Consider the following 27,324-nt stretch of genomic DNA (forward strand, 5'->3'; position numbering starts at 1 on the left):
GAACAAAAAAGATAATTAAATACAACGTTTCTACAGCATAGTTAAAGTCTATATTACAATCATATATCGAATGTGAAAAAGTGGGGGAAAAGATAGGTAAGATAAGAAATTGAAAGTTAATTGACGTGACATATTCGCAGCCTTTAAAACACACGTGATTACCACTCTAGTCAGATAGTAACCTAAATATTTCATGAACGACCCCATTTTTTAAAGCTGCGTCTAAGGAGAAGTGCAATTTATTTTAAAGCGCTTAATTAGTTAATTTTCATCGTCATCGACCCGCATCCCAGCAATATCAAGAGCACAGAGTGCCAAGTATGGTTGCAATGATGCCCGCCTATATCTAGGTCTGAATCTCGGTGCCAAGCTTAAAATATCTGATGCATTATTACAACATATGAGGTCTCAGGACCCGAATATTTATGTTGGGGAGAGAGCACGTGCCCCATTTCATTTTAATTAGTATTTTTACTAGTAAAAGTGCAGTGCAGTGTATTTCCTGACCGAAACATCCATATATTTTACATATCCAAGTAATTAGAGGTTTAAGGTATATTCTGATGTCTATTATTTTACCTAATTCAGAGAATACATTTCTTCAAAATATTTGTATACCAGGACACTGCCAGGATACATGCATAAAATAATTCACCTCTTCCTGGCATCTATAGCATCTCGCAACCTCTCTGAGACAGTATCTATGGAGTTTAGTGGGCATGGAGCATAGTAGAATCTTTGTATACATTTGAACTGTATGAGTATGGGAAATGTTTTTGATTGCTGAACAGCAAAACAAATATTGTCCATCAGATATAGCGCAATTGATTTCATGCTGCCATTTCTGATGAGTTCTAGTCACATCTAGAGATCTACTGTGCAAGGCCAATCCATACAATCTGAAAATAATATGTTTAAGACTAATGTTTTGTATCAAATTTGAAAATAAAATGAAAGGATCTCGTTCGACCAGAAACTGTCAACAACATCCTGAAAGCACTGCATATTCTGTAATACAGAAACAAATCTAGTGCATTGAGATATTGGCTACGATTGTAGTCCTGAAATTATTTTCACTGAACAGGTTTTCCAAACATCTGAATCCAGTGAGAGTCTTTCTCTTTGTTCGCTCACTCCTCTCTCTCTAGACACATGCTAATCAGGCACACCATCCCACCTGTACACCTGTGTCTAAAATTGGGTTACTGGATGAGGGGGGTGAAATCTTACTCAAGCAGGACCCACAAGCCTTGTTAGAGCGAAGTCACAAGCAAACCTCAAATTAACCTGTGCTCAACCCTCTGGTACCTTGGCACAGAGCTGTCAGGCTTAACTTAGAGGCAATGTGTAAAATATTTATGCAGCACTTCAAACAGTAAAAAAATGAAAACACAACTAGGGGTGGGTGAAGAAATCTGCTCTGCCGGCAGAGTTTGGAAGTGAGTTCCGAAAAAGTCTGTGAAGTGACATGGAGTGGAGTTTTTTTCTCAGAACTCCGCGAAATCCACCCAGGCCTAAACACAACACAAGAAACATCCCACACCAATTTGGGAAAAGAGTAAATTTTAATATATAAATCAAGACCAACAGAACAAAACCCCAAACAGTAAAACCGGAGATGTGCAAGTTTAAAGATTTCTGTGAAAATGGTGTCAAAAAGCACTGGGCATAGACAAAGTCACAAGTTCAGGCCAACCATAATAGAGCGCTGGCCCAGTTGAGCCCACAGTACCTTAATCCTGGTTTTGAAGAGATGCAGAGTACCGTGTTGAGTATGCATCACGCAGCAGAGGTGATGCGAAGTCTGGGTGAGGAGCTGCACCTCACAGCACCGGTTCTGGAGGGCCATGAAGTGCAATGTGACGTCCTGGCAGGCGATGTATTGCACTGCGACAGTTCTGAAGGCTAAGTTGGGCAAGGTGATGTCCTTGTGTGGGGATGCGTTGGCTCCGATAAGCTGCGGTGGCAAGGCAAAGTCCTTGCATCAGGGAAGTCTGTGCAACATCAGTTCTGAGGGCAATGCGTCGAGCAGCAAAGGTGATGTGCCAGTTCTGCTGGAGATGGGTCATGGAGGAGATGCATCAGTTCTGCTGGATCCATGGGCGGCTTGGCAGGTACCATCAGGCCCACTTCCAAGGGTCTAGGAGTGAGATGGCATCTCCTGTGTGGGCAAGACTCACAGATGGCAGAGTCCAGGAACTGAGTTCAAGGTTGTTGGAACCCTGTTAGGTCCCTGAGGCTTCTGATCATGAGGGCAGCCAATTAGCCCTTGAAGTCGCTCTGGGGTTCTAGGGTTTAGAGATGCAAGTCAATTCCTTCTCACCAAGGTACAAGGGCAGCAGGCCAACACAGCAAGGTAACAGTCCTTTAGAGGAGCAGCCCAGCAGAGTTGCATTACTTTTAGCAGTATAGCAGTCCTTCTTCCTGGCAGAGTCCACAGGTACAGAAGTGTACAGAAGAACTGGGGTCTGAGGTTCAATACTTTTACCTGGTCCGTACTTCGATGTGGAAGATGCTTATAGAGGTTTCTACCCCCAAGGGTGTCAGGCATCCCATTCCTCACTGTCCTGACCCCAACTTGCCTAGGGTCACAAAAGATGAGTGTCAAGCCCTTTGTGGGGCTGCTCAGTCCTTTATTTATACTTGGTGCCCACTTTGAAGTAGGAGGTGGTTCTGGAAGTTTCTACTAGTCAAACCCTCTCTGAGTGTGTTCAGGCATGACCTTCGTAAAGTGTAAGTGTGGTAAGTGACAGCTCCTCTCCCTCGTTAATTTGGTGTAGCCCATCCTGCCAACACTTATCTTCCCTTTGTCTCACTGTCCGGGAGAAATACATAAAGAGCAACTGCCAGCTTCACTAAGCCATGTAACCCAGTATCAGGCTGCAGGCTCCAAATGGTTAGGACAAGGAAAAGCCCAACTTTCAAAAAGTGTCATTTTCAGAGTTGTGATTACAAAACTGACTACACCATTAAAGGCGGCTGTTAATTACAATTATTTAGACAACAAACTTGCCCTGTTCGTTTGCTCTAAATTGGAAGTTACAGCTAATTAATTGTAATAGGGTAACTCCAATGTTGTGTTTTGGATGAGGTAGGCCTTGCAGCAGTGACAAACATATTTAGGATTTTATTTAGCACTAGGACAAGTAAAAAGTAAACATACTTGTCCTACTTTTTAAATACATTGCACCCTGCCTTCTAGGCTGTTCAGGGCCTACCCCAGGGGTGACATATATGTATTAAAAAGGAATGTTTGTGTCTAACAAAAGGTTTATTTTGCCAGGATAAAATGGCAGTTTAAAAGTGCACACAGTGGCAGGCCTGAGATGTTTAAAGGGCTACTTAAGTGGGCGGCACAATCACTGCTATAGGCCGACTAGTAGCATTTAATTTACAGGTCTTGGGCATAGGTAGTACCACTTTACTAGGGATTTTCAAGTAATTTAATTAGGCCAATTGGGTGCACGCTAATTCTACCATGAGTTAAGGAGAGAGCACAAGCACTGGTTAGCAGTAATAAAGTGCACAAAGTCCTAGAGGCAGCAAAAACAAAGTCCGCAAATCAGGATGGCTGAATTAAAAAAGTTAGAGGAGAACCATGACAAGGATGCCAGGTTTACCACCTTGGAAAGCATAGTAATACATTTTGGCTGCACCTCAGCAGCCACGACCATGCAGTTACCGTTAAGCGATCATGTGTGCACACATGTTTGTTATGAGAATGATACCATTTACTTGACTTTCAAAATATGAGTTAAAAGATGTATATCACATTACTGTGAGAATACACCTTTGTAAACAGATGTAAAAAGTTTGTAACACACACACTAAAGAAAATAATATATATTTATTCATGTGGAAATAAGAAAATGGACAGGAGGCTCTACATTTAAGGCAGCTTAACATTTCCATTTCACTCAGCTCCTCTGAAGTGAAGAGAGCGATTGATCAATAATTGATGAGGAGTCTATGGTGTCAGGGACAAGAGAAGAGTGATCATCGAGGGATAGTTAGTAATACACGAGGAGTGAGGGATGAAAAGTAGTGGATAAGGAGTGAGGGATGGGAACTGAGGGATGAAGAGTTAGGGATGAGAAATGGGTGATAAGGATTGAAGGAGTGATTGTGGGTTGATGCATTAGCTTGCGAAGTGAGGAGTGATGAATTAGATGTATGGACTGATAAGTAAGGACTGAGTGTTGAAGGTTGAGCAATGGGGAAAGAAAACAGTAGAAAGAGACTTGAGGGATGAAGAATAAGAACAGAGGGATGTCGGATATGAGGGATGAGGAATTGTACAAACACATAGCTGTGTGATTTATTTTTTAATGTTAGAGAAACCTTATTGACATTTGCCAAGCATCTAGCTTTATTTCCCCAAGAAATTCTGGAAATGATTTCGGGATGTTTCGAATTCATTTGGGAGCTCTGGAACAAATGTATTTGTGTGAGGGAAAGCAAGGGATAGGCCATGGGAGGTAAAGTTAGAGTGAGGGATGCAGAACGATAAAAGGGACAGACAAGGCAACACAGCCCATCCACTTCTATAGCAATTCTACAGCACAAGGCTAGGTTCATTAATGTTCTTTCTGCAAGGAGCTGTGCGCACTCCGTGAGTTTGGTAATTCAAAATGGGTAGGTTTCACCCACAGGCAGAATGACATGAAAGGGAATTGGACAATTTCTCCAAAGCTCAGTGCCCGTGTCTAACATTCAGCAAACTGTGCGTCATCTCCTTCTGTCTCGAGCGTGACCTTCACCTGTGAGAAAATGCCTCAGTTTGCACAGACCACATACTGCATCTGATTTTACAATTGGTGACTCGCAAGGAATAGCAGGAAGGGCAGTGGCAGAGGCATTCATATGTAAGTACCAATACATTTGTGGTAATCATACTGTGTACAACGCATAGAAACAGCAAACGTGTTGTATGAAGTGGTATATACTGTAGAGTTACATTATTATTATTATTATAACTATTATTATTACTATTGTTGTTATTGCTTCATTATGTTGTGTATGAAGTGTCTCATAAAATTACCTTGCACATGGGGCTGACTATATATACCTCAGCTAATGGCTTTCCATCTCTGTTACAGAGATCAGGGATGCCAACAGGTGTGCTTGTGCAAAGCTTAGCTGTGCGCTTCCTTTTAGGACATTGCCCTGCAGACCTCATACACTTAACTCCAAAAATATGGTTTAGAGCATGAGCTGAAGATAGGGCTGTAGATTTGGAAAGAGGAAGCAGTTGTTGTCTCTCTCTATTTCCGCAGCTCTTTCAGAAACACAGATCATTTCAGAGTTAAGTATACACACTTTAAAGAGTGAAATACCCTAAAAACAGGCTCACGTATCTGCACCAGCACACCTTTTCATGATGTGGCCAATGGGGCTGCATCAGGATCTCAGTGTAGAGTGCTGAAATAGAAGAGGTCCACACATTTGTTTTTCCTCAAATTGCACTGTATACATCACATACTTCAACTCAGCAAATCTGCATAATGATGCTTTAGCTGCAGCCAGCATAGTTCATAAACAAGGAGCAATAGATGTTTTCCCATGTTTTTCTGCTGTGCTTCTGTGCTCCGCACTGAACATGATAACAATACATACTCTGGGTGGAAGATCACAGAATCCAATCATAGAAGCTGAAGATGCCCACTCCATATGCATGTATATGTCCTGCAGTTCACTGTAGTTAAAATAGAATAGCTTCATGGGATGGTTCCAGTAGAAGCTGCAAGGGTTGATATGTGTGTGTACATGTGTGTGTGCGCTAGCCCGCCTACCAGGTCATAAGTGGAAATCTGAATATGATAGCGCAGTGGTTTAATAAACCTGCAAAGGCACACGGTACAATGTAAAAACTCTGCAGGTCAAAGATCAGAGCAAGGACAAGACAGACATTTCTGAGATTGATAAATTGAGTATCATTAAACTGGACAATGATACAGTGTACATTAAGTGTGAAGGGAGTTACCATTTGTCCAGTAAAGATTTGAATCTGTGACTTCAACATTACATGCATATGCCTGCAGATTATTCTTTCCCTGTAGAACTTTTCATTGCAATATGACGTTAACACATTGATATATATATATATATATATAAACACATACATATACATATACATAGAGAGAGAGAGGGAGATATGCAGTCTTGGGAATTGGCACGCCCATCAGCTGGTGCTGGCATGAGGGCTGACCATTCACACAATAATTGAAACATCCAAATAATTTGCTGCAGCACTCCTTAATATATATATATATATACTGTATTTATATATATTTCTTTATAATTTCTTGCATCTTGCACCAGTTCTTTTACAGTCATCTTCTCTTCGAAACCCATCAATTTTTTAATATGTAGCAGCTGATGCAACTTGTCGACATGTCAGCTACTATATATCTCAAGCATAAACAAAAGACTAGAGATCTTGCACCTGAAAAAAGTTAAAAGTCATCAATGCTAAGTTGCTGAATTACATGAATATTTGTGTATCCTAAGCCTTGACTAAATCGGTGTTGCCCAAAACTTAAAAATCTGAAGTTTTGAGGAGTCTGAATCTACAGCACAAAATGGGGCCCGACTAGGTGGTCGTAGTTATGTTAGGAGAAATTACATTTTGAATATACCTATTAAAAACAACTTGGAGGGAAGAAACACTACAGCTCTAGTATCTGTCACCATCAATTGGTCACCACCTTAGCTAGCTCACGATTAATAAAAACAGGGGGAGGCGCTGCTTTCTAAATCCATAAATACATTTTGCCGTATGTGTAGGAAAGTACCATCTTGCCTGGCATGTTACCCCCATATTTCACTGTATATATGTTGTTTTAGTGTATGTGTCACTGGGACCCTGCCAGCCAGGGCCCCAGTGCTCATAAGTGTGCCCTGTATGTGTTCCCTGTGTGATGACTAACTGTCTCACTGAGGCTCTGCTAATCAGAACCTCAGTGGTTATGCTCTCTCTGCTTTCTAAATTGTCACCAACAGGCTAGTGACCAATTTCACCAATTCACATTGGCATACTGGAACACCCTTATAATTCCCTAGTATATGGTACTGAGGTACCCAGGGTATTGGGGTTCCAGGAGATCCCTATGGGCTGCAGCATTTCTTTTGCCACCCATAGGGAGCTCTGACAATTCTTACACAGGCCTGCCACTGCAGCCTGAGTGAAATAACATCCACGTTATTTCACAGCCATTTACCACTGCACTTAAGTAACTTATAAGTCACCTATATGTCTAACCTTCACCTGGTGAAGGTTGGGTGCAAAGTTACTTAGTGTGTGGACACCCTGGCACTAGCCAAGGTGCCCCCACATCGTTCAGGGCAAATTCCCCGGACTTTGTGAGTGCGGGGACACCATTTCACGCGTGCACTATACATAGGTCACTACCTATGTATAGCGTCACAATGGTAACTCCGAACATGGCCATGTAACATGTCTAAGATCATGGAATTGCCACCCCAATGCCATTCTGGCATTGGGGAGACAATTCCATGATCCCCTGAATCTCTAGCACAGGCCCAGGTACTGCCAAACTGCCTTTTCCCGGGGTTTTACTGCAGCTGCTGCTGCTGCCAACCCCTCAGACAGGTTTCTGCCCTCCTGGGATCCAGCCAGGCCTGGCCCAGGAAGGCAGAACAAAGGACTTCCTCAGAGAGAGGGTGTTGCACCCTCTCCCTTTGGAAAAAGGTGTCAGCGCGGCGGAGGAGTAGACTCCCCCAGCCTCTGGAAATGCTTTGATAGGCACAGAGGGGGCCCATCTCTGCATAAGCCAGTCTACACCGGTTCAGGGATCCCCCAGCCCTGCTCTGGCGCGAAACTGGACAAAGGAAAGGGGAGTGACCACTCCCCTGACCTGCACCTCCCAGGGGAGGTGCCTAGAGCTCCTCCAGCGTGCCCCAGACCTCTGCCATCTTGGATTCAGAGGTTTGCTGGCACACTGGACTGGTCTGAGTGGCCAGGGCCAGCAGGTGATGTCAGAGCCTCCTTCTGATAGGCTCTTACCTGTGTTACTAGCCTATCCTCCTCCCTAGGTAGCCAAACCTCCTTTTCTGGCTATTTAGGGTCTCTGCTTTGGGGAATTCTTCAGATAACGAATGCAAGAGGTCACCAGAGTTCCTCTGCATCTCTCTCTTCACCTTCTGCCAAAGGATCGACCGCTGACTGCTCAGGACGCCTGCAAAACCGCAACAAAGTAGCAAAGACGACTACTGCAACCTTGTATCGCTTCATCCTGCCGGCTTTCTCGCCTGTTTCCTGGTGGTGCATGCTCTGGGGGTAGCCTGCCTCCTTTCTGCACCAGGAGCTCTGAAGAAATCTCCCGTGGGTCGACGGAATCTTCCCCCTGCATCCGAAGGCAACAAAAGACTGCATCACCGGTCCTTTGGGTCCCCTCTCAGCATGACGAGCGTGGTCCCTGGAACTCAGCAACTCTGTCCAAGTGACTCCCACAGTCCAGTGACTCTTCAGTCCAAGTTTGGCGGAGGTAAGTCCTTGCCTCCCCACGCTAGACTGCATTGCTGGGTACCGCATGATTTGCAGCTGCTCCGGCTCCTGTGCACTCTTCCAGGATTTCCTTCATGCACAGCCAAGCCTGGGTCCCTGACACTCTAACCTGCAGTGCACAACCTTCTGAGTTGTCCTCCGGCGTCGTGGGACTCCCTTTTCTGACTTTGGGTGGACTCCGGTTCACTCCTCTTCCAAGTGCCTGTTCCGGTACTTCTGCGGGTGCTGCCTGCTTCTGGGAGGGCTCCCTGACTTGCTGGGCACCCCCTCTGTCTCCTCATCCAAGTGGCGACATCCTGGTCCCTCCTGGGCCACAGCAGCACCCAAAAACCCTAACCACAACCCTTGTAGCTAGCAAGGCTTGTTTGCAGTCTTTCTGCGTGGGAACACTCTGCAAGCTTCTTCACGACGTGGGACATCTATCCTCCAAAGGGGAAGTTCCTAGTCCTCTTCGTTCTTGCAGAAACCAAAGCTTCTTCCATCCAGTGGCAGCTTCTTTGCACCCTCCGCTGGCATTTCCTGGGCATCTGCCCACTCTCGACATTGTCACGACTCTTGGACTTGGTCCCCTTGTTTCACAGGTACTCAGGTCCGGAAATCCACTGTTGTTGCATTGCTGGTGTTGGACTTCCTTGCAGAAACCCCCTATCACGACTTCTGTGCTCTCTGGGGGTTATAGGTGCACTTTACACCTACTTTTCAGGGTCTTGGGGTGGGCTATTTTTCTAACCCTCAGTGTTTTCTTACAGTCCCAGCGACCCTCTACAAGCTCACATAGGTTTGGGGTCCATTCGTGGTTCGCATTCCACTTTTGGAGTATATGGTTTGTGTTGCCCCTATACCTATGTGCTCCTATTGCAATCTACTGTAACTTTACATTGCTTGCATTACTTCCTTTTGCTATTACTGCATATTTTTGGTATTGTGTACATATATCTTGTGTATATTTGGCATCCTCATACTGAGGGTACTCACTGAGATACTTTTGGCATATTGTCATAAAAATAAAGTACCTTTATTTTTAGTATATCTGTGTATTGCGTTTTCTTATGATATTGTGCATATGACACCAGTGGTATAGTAGGAGCTTTGCATGTCTCCTAGTTCAGCCTAAGCTGCTCTGCTATAGCTACCTTCTATCAGCCTAAGCTGCTAGAAACACCTCTTCTACACTAATAAGGGATAACTGGACCTGGTACAGAGTGTAAGTACCCCTTGGTACCCACTACAAGCCAGGCCACCCTCCTACAGTATGACAGCGGAACCTTGACAAGCAAGGACCCCCGGAATAATGCCTCTGTGCCTTCTCCTTATGACAGACCTGCTAAAAGACTCATTATGGAGAAGAAGAATAGATCGCTTTCCAATATCTGCAAAAGCCTTTCAAACCACAGATATGAAAGTGCTGAGGCCTAAGCAATCCTGCTTTTAGATCCTTTCTGTTTTATTTGTTTGTCGCTGGCGTTTAATATTGCTCTGTAATTTGCAAATATGGAGAAAGCGGAAAGTAATTTTTCTAATTTAATATTAACTGTTAATTTAAGTTACAAATGTGAAGAGTATGTTAAACATCCAAATATAATGCAATCTTTATAAAGCTGTAAATAATTATGCACATGATAAAAGGAGAAGAATTGCTACCTAAAATACACACTATGTATTAATTAACTTTTCTTTTATAGCTCAAACATCCTAACACCGACTGGTTACCACCGAAGATTCAGAAATCCACACTTAAAAGGTACAATTTATAAATGGCTACTTAAAAAAGTCATTTTGATTGTGATAGAATCCTGGCATTTGACCCTATATTTCTGGCCATCGCTGAGCATATTCATTTGTGGTATCTGTTTCTAGTGAAAGATGCAGACAAAAAGGTTCTAAGGGTCATGGGTAAGTGGTATTTATTTAGATTGTGTCATATTGTCTGATTCACAGAAGTTTCTTGGGGACTAAATTGAATTTTCGGGCTCTAAAACTGCACTTTTTATATGAAAAATCCTAATCCTGATTCACTGAGACAGGATTTGTGGAATAATGCAATCGGAATGTCTTCTCAGGAATGCAGAAATCCTACCAGCATAACATATTTTAGCATTTACCAGTTTAGGATTAGGTGTAAGATTGCAGCCATTTCCATGTGGGATACCCTGCAAAGGTATGCTAATACCCACAGATACAAATTGTTTGTAGGTATTTATATACCTCATGCACATAGTTTGACCCAATGGAAATGCACACCAGTGATCTCTTATTATAGGTAGGAGTAATATGTAGCTTTCCGAGGTTGGGATGAGGACAGAACACTCCCATATTCTCAGATTTATGTGCGTGTCAGTAAATGTTTTAGAAAAGCAAATCAATGGCTGATTGAACAGTTGCATTAGTCTCATCTTCTGGCAATTGCTTGGCCTATTTTTTGTCTACTGTGCCACTGCAGTCAGAGATTAACTTTAAGCGAATTGATGTGATCCTGATCCAATTAGGTCCATCCTGTGGATCCAATTAAGTCCATCCTGTCTGAAGTGTCAGGTGACACCCTCTTATGACCAACTGCAAACATGTTTTGATTTTAACCGTGAAATAAAAAGTGACATGTTCAGTGTTACTTTTTAAATACAAGGAGGCTTCCCCCTGATGGAATTCTGAACATTGAGTACTCCAGAAGATCGACACCTGTCAGAGATTTGTTGGTGTATTTATGGCATCCTTTGGTAATCTCTCAAAATTGGAACATCTTCTCCAAATATATATTATGCTAAGTCAAGTTTTTTACTTTTAGATTTATGGCCGTGTAAAGAGAAATCCTTTTTATAAGGCACAGGTGGGGAGAGGGGACAATTATGGTTAGACACTTCCTCCCAACTTCAGTAAAATGTAAAGGGGCAAGGGTCTGTTGCAATTAGGGGTGGGGATAACTCGTGGACTTTCAGCGAGATTCCGCAGAGTTCCACGAATGGGTGGGAATTGGCATTTCGCACTGCCCACGCTGATTTTTAGCACAGAGAGCTCATCTCTCACTGAAAAATCAGCACCACGCAGCACGCCAGAGGGCACTGCTGCTCCAGTTGATTTTGCTGCCACTTGAGTAGATTTTCTACTCAAAATGCAGCTTTCTCGCTACAAGTGGTTGCAATCGCTGGGTGGCCTTCTAGCACCCAAAAATCACCCCAGGGGACCACAATTCTAGCTCATGCTCTCCAACTTACTATCGGTGAGCTGAGTGCGAGAAAAAACTCCACCAAAATTTGGCTAGAATCTGCATTACAAGAGTAACCCACAGTGACCAAAATTCTGCCAACTCCGCAAGAGGAGCAAAATGTATCCCCGGCCTCTAGTTGCAATCTCACTAGAAATCATAAATTCCTTTACAGTCTATGACTAGGAAACAAAGATTCATTTAAAGACAAGGAGGTGAGTACTCTTGCAGTTCTGTAATTGGAAGGTGCAGCAGCACATAATTTAGTACATCAATGCCCAACAATATTCAAAGCTTTAGAGATTGATATAGCTACATATTACGTCATCGGGGCCCTACTGTGTTCCAACAAACAGCTGTAAGTGAGCAGCCACAGCAGAACCTGACTTGAGTAATAAGTGATCATAGCGGGACAAAACTGTGAAGAGAGCAGGTCTTTATTGAGAATCTAAGGGAGGAAAAATCATAAACCTCAAAAGAGTCCCATTCTGAAAAGAGCAGCAACGCAGTTCAAGCTAAACAGTCTCAATACTATATAAACAAAACTGAGGCCCACATTATGAAGAAAACAATACTAACCTGTAATCATAACAAACATATAATGTTGAGAAAGAGTAATAATATTAACTACTGTGTATTCAACAAAATCAGATCATGATTTCACAAAGAATCAGGGACATTTTCATTATGGGGCAGGATTGGTGGGGGTAGAGGGTGTTGCATGTTGGAAGCCTATTACCACTCCATGACGGTTGTACGACAGAACCACGCATTGCTTAACAATGCGGCTGGAACACTGACAGTATCTTAACTACACATGCCCTTACCACGGATACCTTTACAACAAATTTGATTGTAAAAGCATGCTTAGTAAAGATATATTTGGTAATGCCATGCGTGGTTGTGTGATACATCCCCCCCTGACCTCCTCGCCCTAAACGCTAAAACGTACTCTGTCCTAAAAACTACCCCACCCTGTCATAAAAAATACCCTGAACCTCCGCCCCCACCCTAAACCCTAAAACCTACCCTGTCCTGTCCTAAAAACTACCCCAAACCCCACCCCCACCCTAAACCTGAAAAGCTACCATGCTCTGTCCTAAAACCTACCACATTCTGTCCTGAAAACTACCCCAACCCCCTGCCCCAGCCCTAAACTCTACCCTGTCCTAAGAAGCACTCCACCCTTTCCTAACCCGCCCTGTCCCAAAAATTACCCTGACACTCTCCCCACCCTACTCCGTAAAAGCTACCCCTCCATGTCCTAAAACCTACCCCTCCCTGTCCTAAAAAATACCCCACACTGCCCTAAACCCTACCGTATCCTGTCTTAAACACTACCCCAAACCCCACCCCCACCCTAAACCTGAAAAGCTACCATGATCTGTCCTAAAACCTACCACATTCTGACCTGAAAACTACCCCAACCCTGCCCTAAACCCTACCCTGTCCTAAGTAGTACTCCACCCTTTCCTCAAAACTACCCCAACCTCCCTAGCCCGAAACCTAAAAATAACCCGCCCTGTCCTAAAAATTACCCTGACCGTCTCCCCACCCTACTCCCCAAAAGCTACCCTGCCCTGTTCTAAAACCTACCCCACCCTGTCCTAAAAACTACCCCAAACCGCACACTGCTCTAAACCCTTAAACCTACCCCACCTGTCCTAAAAACTACTCCAAACCCCACACCGCCCTAAACCCTAAAACTTACCCCTACCTGTCCTAAAAACTACCCCGATCCCTGCCCTAAACCCTAAAACCTACCCTGCCCTGTTCTAAAAACTACCCTGACCCCTGCCCTAAACCCTAAAACCTACCCAGTCCTAAAATCCCCCACCCTGTCCTAAAAACTACCCAAGCCCCCTGCCTCTGCTCTGACCCCTAAAACCTACCTAACCCTGTCCTAAAAACTAACCCAACCCCCCCACCCTGAACTCTAAAACCTAACCCAACCTGTCCTTAAAAATCCTCCAACCCGCCCCAGCCCCACTTACCCGGTCGCCGTGTTCCTCTTCCGGATGTTCCTCCTGTGTGCCTGAACCACGCAAATGCATGGTGCCTTAACCACGCATTTGCGTGGTTCAGAGCAAGCATGATAATGCTTGCATGCTTACGGCCTGCGTGGCTCCGGCCGCGTTGTAAAGACCGTTTCCCCATGTGTTTGTATGGCAGAATCATGTCCACCCTGTTCTAAAAACTACCCCGAACCTCTGCCCTAAACCCTAAAACCTACCCTGTCCTGTCCTAAAAACTACCACAACCCTCAACCCCCACCCTAACCCCTAAAAGCTACCATGCCCTGTCCTAAAAACCACCCCAACAACCCGCCCCTGCCCTAAGCCATACCCTGTCCTAAAAACTACCCCACCCTGTCCTAAAAACTACCCGACCCCCGCCCTAAACCTTACCCTGTTCTAAAAACGACCCCACCCTGCCCTAAAAACTACCTCACCCCCTACCCCATCCCTACCCACAGCAGCCCCACTTACCCGGCCAGCGTGTTCCTCTTCCGGCTGTTGCCCCTGAGTGCATGAACCACGCAAATGCATGGTGCCTTAACATGAATTTGCATTGTTCAGCACATGCGTGGTTCAGGGCAAGAGTGGTAATGCTTGTGTGCTTACGGCCTGCTTAGCTCCGGCCGCGTTGTAAAAGCCATTTCCCCTCCGTGACTAGATGAATGCTTGACTAGATGAATGCTCTGTAGGGCTCAAGGGGCCGTCTAGTGAATTGTGTCACAAAAGGGCACCAAACCTGTTCATGCTTGAAGAAAAACATGTTCTGGACAGTATTTCTTTTGTAAACACATTTGACAGGTCAATGTCAGAACGGAAGGGCATCTAATTGTCCGCCTCTAGGAAAGGCCTTAGAAGCCAGAGCTCCCACGGTGGAGCGAACCCCAAACTTTCAAAGATCAGTATTAGCCACTTGACTACTGGGTCACAGTCGTCTGCGTCTAGTTATTTAGAAAACGACTTTGGAATAAGACGAGGTACCCGCCACTGCTGGGAGGCCTGTAAGAAGCTGCTCTAGTCTCATAGGCTTGAGTCATTTCAGAGAGAACATATACACGATATTTAAAAAAAGTTATTTTAATTGTGATGAAGAAGGAAACGTCCTAGTAAGTGAGGTACAGCACAAAATATCAAAGGCTCATAAGAAGTATGTGTGAAACATATCAAGCATAAAGTTGAAGCCATTTTATGAAAAGCTACCCCATGGAAAATATTGGAATTTCAGGCCAAGAATCAATGGACATCCTTAAAAACACAGAGTGAAGTTTAGCTGACATTTTAATGCACATACTTTTTATAAAGGTTACAAAGGAGAGTGGAAATATAGTATATAGTATATACGCCACAGTATATATACTATAGTATAGGACATGGTACCGAGAGGTAATTCTAAGGTTAATCTATTCAACTCTCAAGCCACTGACCTATGTAACCTGCTTTTCACATTTGCTAGGTTTTCTTTAGCTGTTCGCTTCAGTCGATAGAAATGCAGAAATATGTAAAGGTATACCTGGTTTAAAGAATATAGTAGAGTTTAAAAGGAATAATTTATTGAAGATTAACATAAAAGTTCTCACTATGTCATTGCAGTGCTCCAATCATCAAGGTCTGCATTAAGATATAAAACCTGCTCAGCTACAGAGCTTAACAAAAATAACCTTTGTGGGTTTCTGTAGTCACTTTCATGCAGGAAAGCCATTTTGTTAAGCCTCTAAGATTGCCATTGTAAGCTTTGTCCTTTTTAATGCTGCTTCCAGGGAGCTTGCCTGTATCAAATCATTCTGAGAGGAAGTCCACATTCTCCCCGTGCCCTCCCCATCATCCACCTATATTTCTCTCGTCATTATCAGAACAGCAGACTCTCAATGTTATGTTGAGTAAAAACACGAGGAAAATGTCCAGTGCTTTGTGCAGTAGAAAAGAAAACATAATCATTAAAGTGTATGGCCTACACAGTGCCTTGCTACAGTAACACTGTTTATTTGTGGAGCAAAAGGAAAATCAAGCCAGGACTGTGAGACTACAAGCTCTTGTTCAATATTTTTGAGTCATCGTGGTTTCTACTTCAGTTATGTCTTTTGGTCTGGAATTTTGCACGAAGTAGTTAAACTATAAAAACAATAGGCGATTTCCAGTGAACGTGTATTTACCTTAGTGTTTGCTGTTGTTTTGCTTCTTGGCTGCAGTACGCAAATAAAGGGCTGGTCAGGGCTCAGTGGTATAGAGATTACCACAGAAATGTGTCTTCTCTGCTCTTCAGAGCAATTCAACATATTCTGACTGAATGGAAGGAGACCTACACTTTGTAAACTAGCGCAGTTGTTAACTCTTGGGCAATCTCAGAGTGCATGCTATCTCAAAAGTCTAATTTATGTTCTTAAATCTCTGCATGAATAATTTGACCTTGACTTAAAACTTCAGATTGTCACCTGTCCTAATTCTTTTGAATTACCCTCTCCTTACTCCCCATCCTCAGTATGCCTCCTTTCTGCATGTGCATATTTGTCTGAATCTATATTGTTGTATTTCTAAAAATTCTCACATCTCACCTCCAATATCACACCCTGTCATTCTTTGAAGGTCATACCATGCAAACTAGCATCTCATCTAGTTTATCTACTAATCCCACCAACCATCTACATGAATTCACATACCCCCCACTAATGATCGCACCTAGTTCCTATTTATTTAAGGTGTTAACATAGAATGTCAAAACCAAAAATATTGGGGGTCATTACAACCCTGGCGGAAGGCGGAGAACCGGCGGTAAGACCGCCAACAGGCTGGCGGTCTTACTTTGTGGAATTATGACCATGGCGGTTACCGCCATGGTCATCCGCCGGTTCTCTGTTCCGCCCGCCAGGGCGGAGACAACCGCTGGGCTGGAGACCTGGGTCTCCAGGCCGGCGGCCATCACTAGACCACTGGCGGTATTCGGACCCGGCTTACCGCTGTGGATTTCCAGCGGTTTGAAACGCCATGAAATCCATGGCGGTAAGCACTATCAGTGCCAGGGAATTCCTTACTTGTCACTGATAGGGGTCTCCCCCACCCCCGACCACCACCCTGACTCCGTCCCCTACCCCCCCACCACCCCTGCCACCCCCCAAAGGTGGCAGGGCCCCCCACCCCACCCTGACCCCCAACATCACATCACCCATACCCACACGACACACACACAGGCACACACGCCGACATACATGCCTACATCCACACACACAGTCAGACACGCACACCCACATTCAAACATACATGCACACATCCATACAGACATACCCACAGACATACACACACTCATTCCCATACACACAACACCCCCGCAAGCATACACACACTCACACACCCCTCTACATACACACACGCACACCCCCATGCACCCACACAACACACAACACCCCCCACCCCTCTCCCCTCACGGACGTTCGATTTATCTGGTCCGACGATCCTCCGGGAGGGGACGGGAGCCATGGGGGTAGCTCCGCTGACACCACACCGCCAACAGAACACCGCCACGGCGAATCACAGGACGTGATTCGCTGGGTGGTGTTCTGTTGCCGTGGCGGTGGAGGTGGAGCAACCTCCACTTCCCCACCTCCCGCCAGTATGGCTGTTGGCGGCTCTCCATCCGTAAAAGGACGGAGAGCTGCCAACGGTCATAATAGGCCGAGCGGCAAACCGCCACCACTGGCGGTCTTCCGCACGGCGGTCCCTCGGCGGTCTTTCAAAAAGACCGCTGAGGTCAAAATGACCCCCAATGTCTGGAAGAAATGATATCACACATTTGGACCTACTTGTACCCAAAATGACCTGCAAAATGGTTGCAGTTATACCTATCATTATGGGGCAGGATACAGGCTGTGAAAAAGGCGGTGTTCCTCCACTTTATGTATGTGCTTGGTGTTAGACTTTTCACCCTTGGCGTGGTCTCCCTTAACTTTTTGCCTATTTCTCAGGTTGTTGATGTGTGCTGGACTCTGTTTTTGCTGTTTTTGTTACTCTGGGCACTTTACCACTGCTAACCAGTGCTAAAGTGCAAGTGCTCCTATACAAAATATGTATGTAATTGGTTCATCCATGATTGGCATATTTGATTTACCAGTAAGTCCCTAGTACAGTGCACTAGAGGTGCTCAGGGCCTGTAAACCAAATGCTACTAGTGGGCCTGCAGCACTGGTTGTGCCATCCACCTAAGTAGCTCTGTAATCATGTCTCAGACCTGCCACTGAGGTGTCTGTGTGTGCAGTTTTTAACTGTAAATTCGACTTGGCAAGTGTACCCACTTGCCAGGCCTAAACCTTCCCTTTTCTTACATATAAGACACCCCTGAGGTAGGCCCTAGGTAGCCCCAAGGGCAGGGTGCAGTGTATGGTTAAGGTAGGACACATAGTAATGTGTTTTATATGTCCTGACAGTGAAATATTGCTAAATTCATTTTTCACTGTTGCAAGGCCTGTCCCTCTCGTAGGTTAACATGGGGGCCACCTTTAAATCAGATGAAAGTGTAGATTCCTTTTGGGAGTGGATAGACATATCGAGTTTGGGGTCTCTGAGCTCACAATTTTACATCTTTTAGTAAAGTTGATTTTAAGAGTGTGTGTTTGAAAATGCCACTTTTAGAAAGTGGGCATTTTCTTACTGAAACCATTTCTGTGACTCTGCCTGTTTGTGGATTCCTTGTCTTGGTCAGTTTGTCAGTTGGGCTGGTTGCACCTCTCACTAGACAGTAACACAAAGGGAGCTGGGGCGTAGTCTGCATTTCCTGATGAGCCATCTGTGCTAGGAGGGGGGAGGAGTGGCCACTCACACTTGAAAGGGCTGTGCCTGCCCTCACACAATGCAGTCTCCAACCCCCTGGTGTGTTTGGGGCCTGGCCTGGGCTAGGCAGGATTTCACAATCAAGAGAGACTTTCCTTTGAAATAAGCCTACTTCAAAGGGCAAAATGGATATAAGAAGGACACCCAAAACCACAGACTTTAGAACACTTCTGGAAACCAAGAGGAACCTCTGCCTGGAGAAGAGCTGAAGAGCTGAGGAAGAAGAGCTGCCCTGCCTGTGAGTGTGCTTTGTGGAGATATCCTGCAGTTGCTACTTCCGCCTGTGCTAGAGGACAAAGACTGGACTTTGTGTTGCCTTCCTTCTTGTGAAGAGCTCCCCAAGGGCTTGCCTCCTGTTGTTTGAAGTTTCAGGGACAGCAAAGACTTCTCTCTGCCACCACCTGGAGTCTCTGGAGAGACTCCTACTCTGAAAACAGTGCCCATCCAGTTCCTGGGACCCTGAAAGAAGAAGCTGGCAGCTCAAAAGTGAGAAATCCACGCACAGATCGCTGTGCGGGGAAAAGATTGACACGACGCCGATCTGCGGCTGAAAACTCGACGCGCTGCCAGCCATTCGGCTGAAAATCGAATGTCGGCTGCAACGCAACCGGAAGATCGATGCCCAGAGCTGGGGAAACGACGCACAGCATCACTGACGGAGGCTGGAGAGATCGCAACCCGCGTTGCGTGGTTTTCAGACCATCGTGCGGCTGAATTTCTGACACAAACACCCCTAGGCGTGTAAAAACAACATAAAGCCTGCCCGGATCCGAGAGTGGTGACCGGATCGACGCATCGCTCTCCTGCAAAGAGAAGAAACAACGCACTCCAACCTGACGAAAAGAGAAACGATGCAAGGTCTTGCTCGTGAGTGACACCGACGCACTGCAAGCCCTTTGTGACACACACTCGCCCGTGCAGGGTTATTTTTTGACGTGCTCAAGGTACATTTTCACACTTACAGTGTTAGTGTGTCTTTAAAATTACATGAAGACTCTTTTAATTGACAACTTGACTTGTGTATTGTGGGTTTTTGTCGTTTTGGTCTTGTTTTGTTTAGTTAAATATTTTCTATTTTTCTAAACCTGTGTTGTGTCATTTTGTTTTCATTAAGTTACTCTGTGTGGTGGTACAAATACTTCCCACCTAGCACTCTGAAGTTAATCCTGCTGCTCATGCTAGGCTACCAAGGGGGTGAGCAGGGGTTAGCTGAGGTTGATTCTCTTTTACCCTGACTAGAGTGAGGGTCCTTGCTTGGACAGGGGGTAACCTGACTGCCAACCAAAGACCCCATTTCCAACACTAGGTTTGTTGCCACTATCAGTCAAGACTTCAGTTCTGCGATCCATTCATGAGGGCATTAAGGGATTTTTAAGGGTAACATGAAGCTGAGGTTGAAAATCTCTGGGCTGATAATTCGTAAGAGACGTGGAGGTCCGAGTCTTTCCTGTGTTCAAAGCTTCATTTTTTACAGTTAGTCTATATATGGCCTAAAACAAGTTAACCTTCGTTATGGGTTTCTATTGAGCATGAAAACATGAACATTGGACCAGGTCACCAATCGCTGTATAAACATGACACCTTCTTCACTGACCCCGAATCCTGTGGTTCAAACCATTGTGAAAACCTTGCTACATTCACACAAAATAATGCAGATTGATGTCAAACTCCATACACATGAACCCAATTGGAACAATGAGAACAGTTGTGCAGAGGGGGGTTGCCCATTTGTTTTGGGACAAGGTGAAGGACATGCATCCTGACTCTAAATCAGTTATAGACACAGGGAAACCTCAAATCCTTTGAAATGATGCAGGATGAATTTCACTTACCCAGGGTCAGACATGGGCACACATTTAACTGAAGCATTTCCTAAGAAGCAGATTGGGGACACCATCGTGGGAAGTTCAGAGCTCTCCCACTCTCCCCTAAAACATTGGGGCACCACAGGGGGTTAGTGGTGGAATTAAACACCACCTTAGTGCAACAGTTACATTCTAAACCCTTTTGTTACACTTGTGTCACAACTGGCAGAGGCGTTTGCAGTTCTAATGCACAGAGGCTGACTGTGGAGACATAGTTGAGGACCTAGACAAGGGGGTGAATGAATTGAGAATTAAGTTTTGCCTTTTCCAATTACTCCGGGACTGACTCTGGACAGCCCGCAAACTACTAGCAGCAGATCAGCTGCCCCATTCAAACTACTGGATGTGTGAATATTCAGGATTTGACACAATACACATCCTCTGGAATTACCCAGATATACTCTGATTTAGGAACACTTTAGGTAGGACACTAAAGCTACTCTATCCTTGACTAGGAAATTGATTATGTTACATGACACGGCTGACTTATCCTCCCTAACTGGCCATGAGCAACACTTGATCCCCTCCAAAATGTCTACATTGGAAACTGGCAGTCACTGCAATTACCTACGCATAATGAATGGTAAATGGAAATGTACAAAGCAACCCCTTATTAGTGGCTAATATATACCAGGACAATACAGAGGTTTATCATTTACTGACCCTTCACTGGCACCAACCCATAAGGGTAACAATCAGTGATATGGGGCTTTTATTCACGGCGGGCTCAATGACTACATCTCCCTCCCCCACAGTCGTCTCTAGCCCCCATTCTCATTTGGCCAAGATTGTGAGCACTCTCTGCAAGTCCCTTCTCCCTGCTTCTCCTTCTCTTTGCTCCATGTGGGATCCCCTTACTGAACATATTAGTATAACATTAATGAGAGCCCATGTTAAATACAGAGCAGAAGAATCTGTCCCAGACAATTGCCTAGAAAGTGCCACTCTCCTTCCTCGCATCTCCATGTTCCTTTCACTCTCCCTTTATGCTTTGCTCAGAGGGTTTTGTTCTACATGCCAAAACGGAACATGCAATACAGCATTGGGTGTCAAAGCCTCCCTTCTCATGACTCTATAAGTTGAAATGCCCTTCTACTAGAGGGTCCTAAAACATTTTTGATAAATGACCTATAGCTCACAAACCCTGGCCGTCTGACAAAGTTGTAAACCATGTACCACCTAACACACACTCTCCGCCTCCAGCTGCTCCTTTCTGTTACTATAGTTGTTTCATGACCTTTATCTATACTGTTATGTGATCGTTGTGTGAGACAAATATATGAATTGTAGTGTTCCTATGTTCCCAAAGTTTCTCCTTGCCCATGCTATTGGTGTATCTTACACTCTTTTACATTACTTTACCTCGGAGTTTTGAGATTGCGTTCTGTTTGTGAGTAGTTCTTTCCAACAACCATTGCCAAGGGTCGGTTTTTATATTTTGTGTGTGCATTTTGATATTAATACATGCTTTCCTTTTGAATAAAAAGCTATGCTGAGTAGCTATGATCGCTCATGTCCTCTTGTGTATGGAGATATTTTTATAGGAGCATGTAGCATACATGTTTTGTAATGGTTTGTGATAATTAGAAATACAGGTTATGGTTATATAATGGTTATTATACTTTTTGTTCTCACAATTTATAAACCATAACAATAAATAAAAAAATCATCATTTACAGTTTGTCATATATATTTGAACAACAGGGAGACAGAAATCCTCACATTGTTGTAAAATACTGTGAACCCCTGCCATATTCAACATATTTGGCATGTCCTGTTTGTTTACCAAGGGGACTCAACAGTCTAGGAGTCTACTAGAAGGTTGCCATGATTTTGTTCTAACGTTTGAGTGTAGGGACTAAGCTTCACCAAAAGGGAAGCCCCAAAATTGTACTGTCAACTATGGTAATGGGTGCTTACCTTCTCCACATACAAGACTATGCGGTGATCGATGGTTGGTGATAACCGATTGTAGGTGAAGGAGCATATGACATTATTTATTTAAACTCCTTTAGAGGGGAGAACTTATCAGCCTCCCTCCTGTTGAAATGTGAGCAGTCCACCATAATTGGTCCCCCCATAGTGTGTAGTATGCTGACCAAAGCCTACTTAGAGGCAATCTAAATGAGTGAGCTTCTCAGGACTCATGGGAACTTTGCAGCCGAGCTAGTCTGGATTTTATCACGAGAATCAACAGCCAGACTAGAGGTCACGAAATCTGAAGAAGTAACAACTCAGGATTTTCGGTGTTGTGAGGTTTGGTTGTCCCTGAGCTGTCCAGTACAATGCCTGACAACAGAAAAATGCTTTATCCCTCGTATTCCATCCTTTGAAACTCCACATATTAACTCAAGATCTTGAAAAAGGATCCTATTGAAGCAGTCAGTTGCCCTGACTCTGGTTCTGCTTAAAGAGTCCTCAGAGACTTGACTTCTTTGGATAAATCCACAGTTAAAGCCTTGACCCTAAATCTCCATTTCCATTCCCTATATGTCATGTCCATGGGGAACCACTTCATTGGGTGTCCCTGCCAGCCAAACATCCTCCCCACAACCAACCAGTTGCGAGATGCAGATCCCTGAAGTTAGGTACCACAAGAGAGCATTATTTAATTTGTCTTCATAGCCTAGGACCGGTTTGAAATTGGGTTCCTCCTATATGGGGGTGAAACCCTATTCAAGCAGCAAACACAATCCTTGCCAGGGTGGAGGCACACGCAAACCCTAAATTAAACTGTGTTCAGCCCTCTAGTAGTTTGGCATAGAGCAGTTAGGCTTAAGTTAGAGCAGCACTCCAAACAGCAATAAAGTGAAAACACAACACAAGAAACCCCTCCACACCAATGTCGAAGAATAGAGTAGGATTTAATGAATGATTGGACACCAGAATGACAAAAATCATTAGTAGAACCGAAGATATGTACATTTAAAGATTTAAGTGAAAATATCGTCGAACATTCCAAAGCACCTCTTTGTGCTATCTAGTCATGCGAGACAGGGTGAAAGTCAAAGTTCAGTCCAACCACGTTGGAGCACGGGCTGAATACAGGGACCAGGTTACTCACACTGAAAGAGTTACCTTCAAGTCCAGCGCAAAGAGTTCTGTTAATGGTGGAAGGGGCCGCAAGGAGCTGGGAGAGCTTTGCAGTTGGCCTTCAAAGTAGCACAAAGACTAGGCGAGGCACCGCAGATGGTCATCGCTATAGCAGAGGTTCCTTTTGGCATCATGAAAGGTCCTTGCTGGTGCTTCGTGTTGGCAGTCCCCGCGAGTGGTTGATGCTGTAGTTTGAAGAGTGGTTTGCAGGATCTTCACATTGGTGGTGGCCGCGAGCAGCAAGGTTTTAGTGTGAATGGCCCGTTCATGTTGGCAAAACGTCAGGGGAGCTTAACTGAGGCCACACCAAAGGGACTGAGACTCACCACTTGTGGGTTAGTAATTCACTCTAGCAGAGGCCAGCAGGGCTCCGGCAGGTCCAGTTGCAGATCTAGGCAGCAGGTCATCTGGGCGGTTGCAGGGAACCTCTTGAGCTTGTTGTCCCTCTAGCTCAGAACAGGAGGTCAGCTGGCTGACTCTTGGAATCACATCAGCCTGGTATGAAGGGTGCAGGTACAATCTTCCATCTCAGAAAGCAAGGCAGCAGAGCAACAGAGTATCAGGGCAGCAGAGTGGCAGTCCTGCTGGCAGCATTGCATCACAGCAGTTATTTTTCCTCTTTAGTATACACAGGTCCAGGAGTGTATCGAAGAGTTGATGTCTGAGTTTCAATATTTACACCTGTTGCCTCCTTTGAAGTGGGAGAAGCTTCCAGAGGCTTCCCTTTGAAGTGCAAGGATTCCTACCTCCCCATCCCTGGCTCTGAACTAACTACAGCGAGTATGCAATCCTGTGTGAGAAGGCAGGACACAGCCTATTCAGGTGTAAGAGGGGCTGTGCCAAGCTCCACCCTCCTAATCTGCCAGTAGTGGCCCTTCCAGACACACTTAAGCGCTTAAGCAGGAAAATGCCAACACTCTAAAAGTAAAAAGAACAGATGATGAACAGAATGCTGAACAATGCAAACATTCACCCCAAGTCACAAAGATGTCGCACCGCTGCGCGCGGCACGAGCTGAACATTCGGTTCGGCCGCGGCACGCGGTTCCAAGACGTGCCGCGTCTCCAGCCTGCTCTGCACCTTCCGAGGCCCCAAATTGGGCATGGGGCCCTGTTCTTCTTTAGCGCACCGCGCTCACAGGCAGGTCTGACCCCCCACTCACCTGTTCTTTTCTGCTTCTTCTTTTTCTTGTCATCTGGTTGTGCCTTCCTTTATGTTTTTCTCCCCTTCCCATATTACCCTTCTCTTCCCAGCATTCCTTGTTTCCCTACTCTCTATGGCTCCTAGTCCATCTGTTCTATGTGTTTTTCCCTATCTAATATGGTGTTATTAGCTCTGAAAACAGCCTGCCTAGAGTGGAGACAGTTTCTTATGGGTTCCAAAGAGCCCTTCGAGGTCAGAACAGACCATCGTAATCCACAATGTTTACTTAATTTTTTATGCCAGAACAGTCGTCAGGCTCGTTGGGCCTTTTTCTTCAGTCAGTATGACTTTTATGTCACATATATTCCTGGATCCCAAAACCCTCTGGCTGATGCTTTGTCTCGCCGTTATCCAGATTGTACTCCTACCCCATCACAGTATCTACTTGAGCAGAGTAAAATCATCGGAGTAGCTCAGTCTTTCCTGGATGAGGTACAACTGGAATATTCCAACCTGTCTGATCAAGAATTAAAGAAACTAAACCCCCTAATATGTAAAGTGCAAGGGTATTATTATTATAAGAACCTGTTGTTCCTCCCTACTAATGGAGTAAGAGAAAAGGCACTACAAATGTGCCATGATTCGCTGGTTGCTGGTCATAGAGGCATCAAGGCCACACAAGAACTACTCTTGCGATCTTTCTGATGGCCTACCTGGAAAATGGATGTCGAAAGATACGTTCAGGCTTGTCCCATATGTGCTCAAGTAAAGATTCCCCGTACCAGACCTGCAGGATTACTACAACCATTACCTGTCCCACCGGCTCCCTGGCACACCATTTCTACTGATTTCATGTGTTCACTACCTCCATCAGCAGGAAACCGGGTTATCATGGTCACCATAGATTCTTTTACTAAGATGGCTCACTTCACTGCCCTGAAAAAATTACCTACTTCCCAAGAACTAAGTCAGATATTTATCGATCATATTTTCCGTCTCCATGGACTTCCACACAGCATTGTATCTGACAGGGGACCTCGGTACATCGCCCGGTTTTGGAAACATTTTTGTAGGACACTGATTATCAATATAGCACTATCATCGGGTTTCCATCCTCAAACCAATGGACAGACTGAGCGTCTCAACCAAGGATTGGAGCAGTGCCATCGCTGCTTTTGTAATTCTACCCAGAGCAACTGGAACACTTACCTTCCTATCGCTGAATTCTCTTACAATAACACTGTCCATAGTGCCTCCAAGGTCACTCCCTTTTTCTGTTCTTATGGCTATCATCCTACCTCTTTTCCTACTACTCCTCAGTCTACCTCTTCTCTTCCTGCTGTTACTTCATTTTCCAGACGACTTTTACAGATTCATAGATTGATTCGATCTCACTTGTTGAACACCAAGGGATACATGAAGACAATAGCAGACAAGAAACGTAGGGATACTCCAGAATATCACCTTCAAGATAAAGTCTGGCTTTCGTCAAAATTTTTACCTTTACTCCTTTCTCAGAATAAGTTCACACCTCGTTACTACGGTCCTTTCCGTATCCTGTCACTGTCCGTCTTCACTTGCCTCATAACTGGAGGATTCATCCGGTCTTTCATGCTTCCCAGCTCAAACCCTATGTACCTGATCCTTACTCTCGTCAGTTTCCTTGTCCTCCTCCTGTGTTGGTGGATGAGGTACCTGAATATGAGGTACAAGAGATTTGTGACTCTCGTATCTTTCACAAACGTCTTCAGTATCTGATTCATTGGAAGGGTTACCCTCTCAGTGAATGCTCTTGGGAAGATGCATCTTCTGTTCACGCACCTCATCTGATTCACCATTTTCACTGCTTGTTTCTGCACAAACCAGGACCTTTGGGGGGGGCCCTACTGTCGCGCCGCTGTGTGCGGCACGAGCCGAACAGTTGGCTCAGGCCGCGGCACGCGGTTCCAAGACGTGCCGCGTCCCCAGCCTGCTCTGCACCTTCCGAGGCCCCAAATTGGGCATGGGGCCTCGTTCTTCTTTAGCGCACCGCGCTCACAGGCAGGTCTGACCCCCCCACTCATCTGTTCTTTTCTGCTTCTTCTTTTTCTTGTCATCTGGTTGTGCCTTCCTTTATGTTTTTCTCCCTTTCCCATATTACCCTTCTCTTCCCAGCATTCCTTGTTTCCCTACTCTCTATGGCTCCTAGTCCATTCTGTTCAATTTGTTTTTCCCTATATAATATGGTGTCCTTGTTCTTCCTGTTGGTCGCTTCCTGTTTGTTGGCATTTAAGGGCTGTGATTCTTTCTCTCCTTGGGCTGCAACACTTTCTGTTTGGATGGTGTCTTCGCTCTTTCTTCCTTGTGTTCCTGTGTTGGTTCTCGTCGGTTCCAGTGTATTTTCCTGTATTTTGCTCCTGCTGTTACCTGTTCATTTTGTTCCTGTTGCAGGAACCTATCTTTTTTGGAGTTTTTTTCCGCTTTTCAGGGTTTTTTTTCCCTCTGGCACTACTTCTGAGGGACACAGCCTGCTCTTGGCGTACCCATTGCCTGCAGCACTGTGGCTACCAGAAAGAGTTGCCCCTACCTGGGCTAAGGCCGAACATTCAAGAACAAGATTCATGCCACTCGTTCTGCGGACTCCAGATTAAAGCAGCACGTAAGTCGTGACAAAAGATCTGGGTTTAA

General features: G+C 44.9%; 1 protein-coding gene across 2 annotated transcripts in view; it reads left to right on the plus strand.

The window, feature by feature from the left end:
- The window catches only part of LOC138245657 (protocadherin-10-like), a 216,801-nt gene that overhangs the window by 130,505 nt on the left and 58,972 nt on the right, over positions 1-27,324 (plus strand). The window contains exon 2 of one of the 2 annotated variants that reach the window (XM_069199404.1): positions 10,210-10,268. The exons of the other annotated variant lie outside the window; for it this stretch is intronic. Coding sequence (XP_069055505.1) covers positions 10,210-10,268 — 59 coding nt within the window. The remainder of the gene's footprint in view (positions 1-10,209; positions 10,269-27,324) is intronic. 2 annotated transcript variants of the gene reach the window in all.

Source organism: Pleurodeles waltl, chromosome 7 (genome assembly GCF_031143425.1).
Source record: "Pleurodeles waltl isolate 20211129_DDA chromosome 7, aPleWal1.hap1.20221129, whole genome shotgun sequence".
NCBI classification, from domain to species: Eukaryota; Metazoa; Chordata; class Amphibia; order Caudata; family Salamandridae; genus Pleurodeles; species Pleurodeles waltl.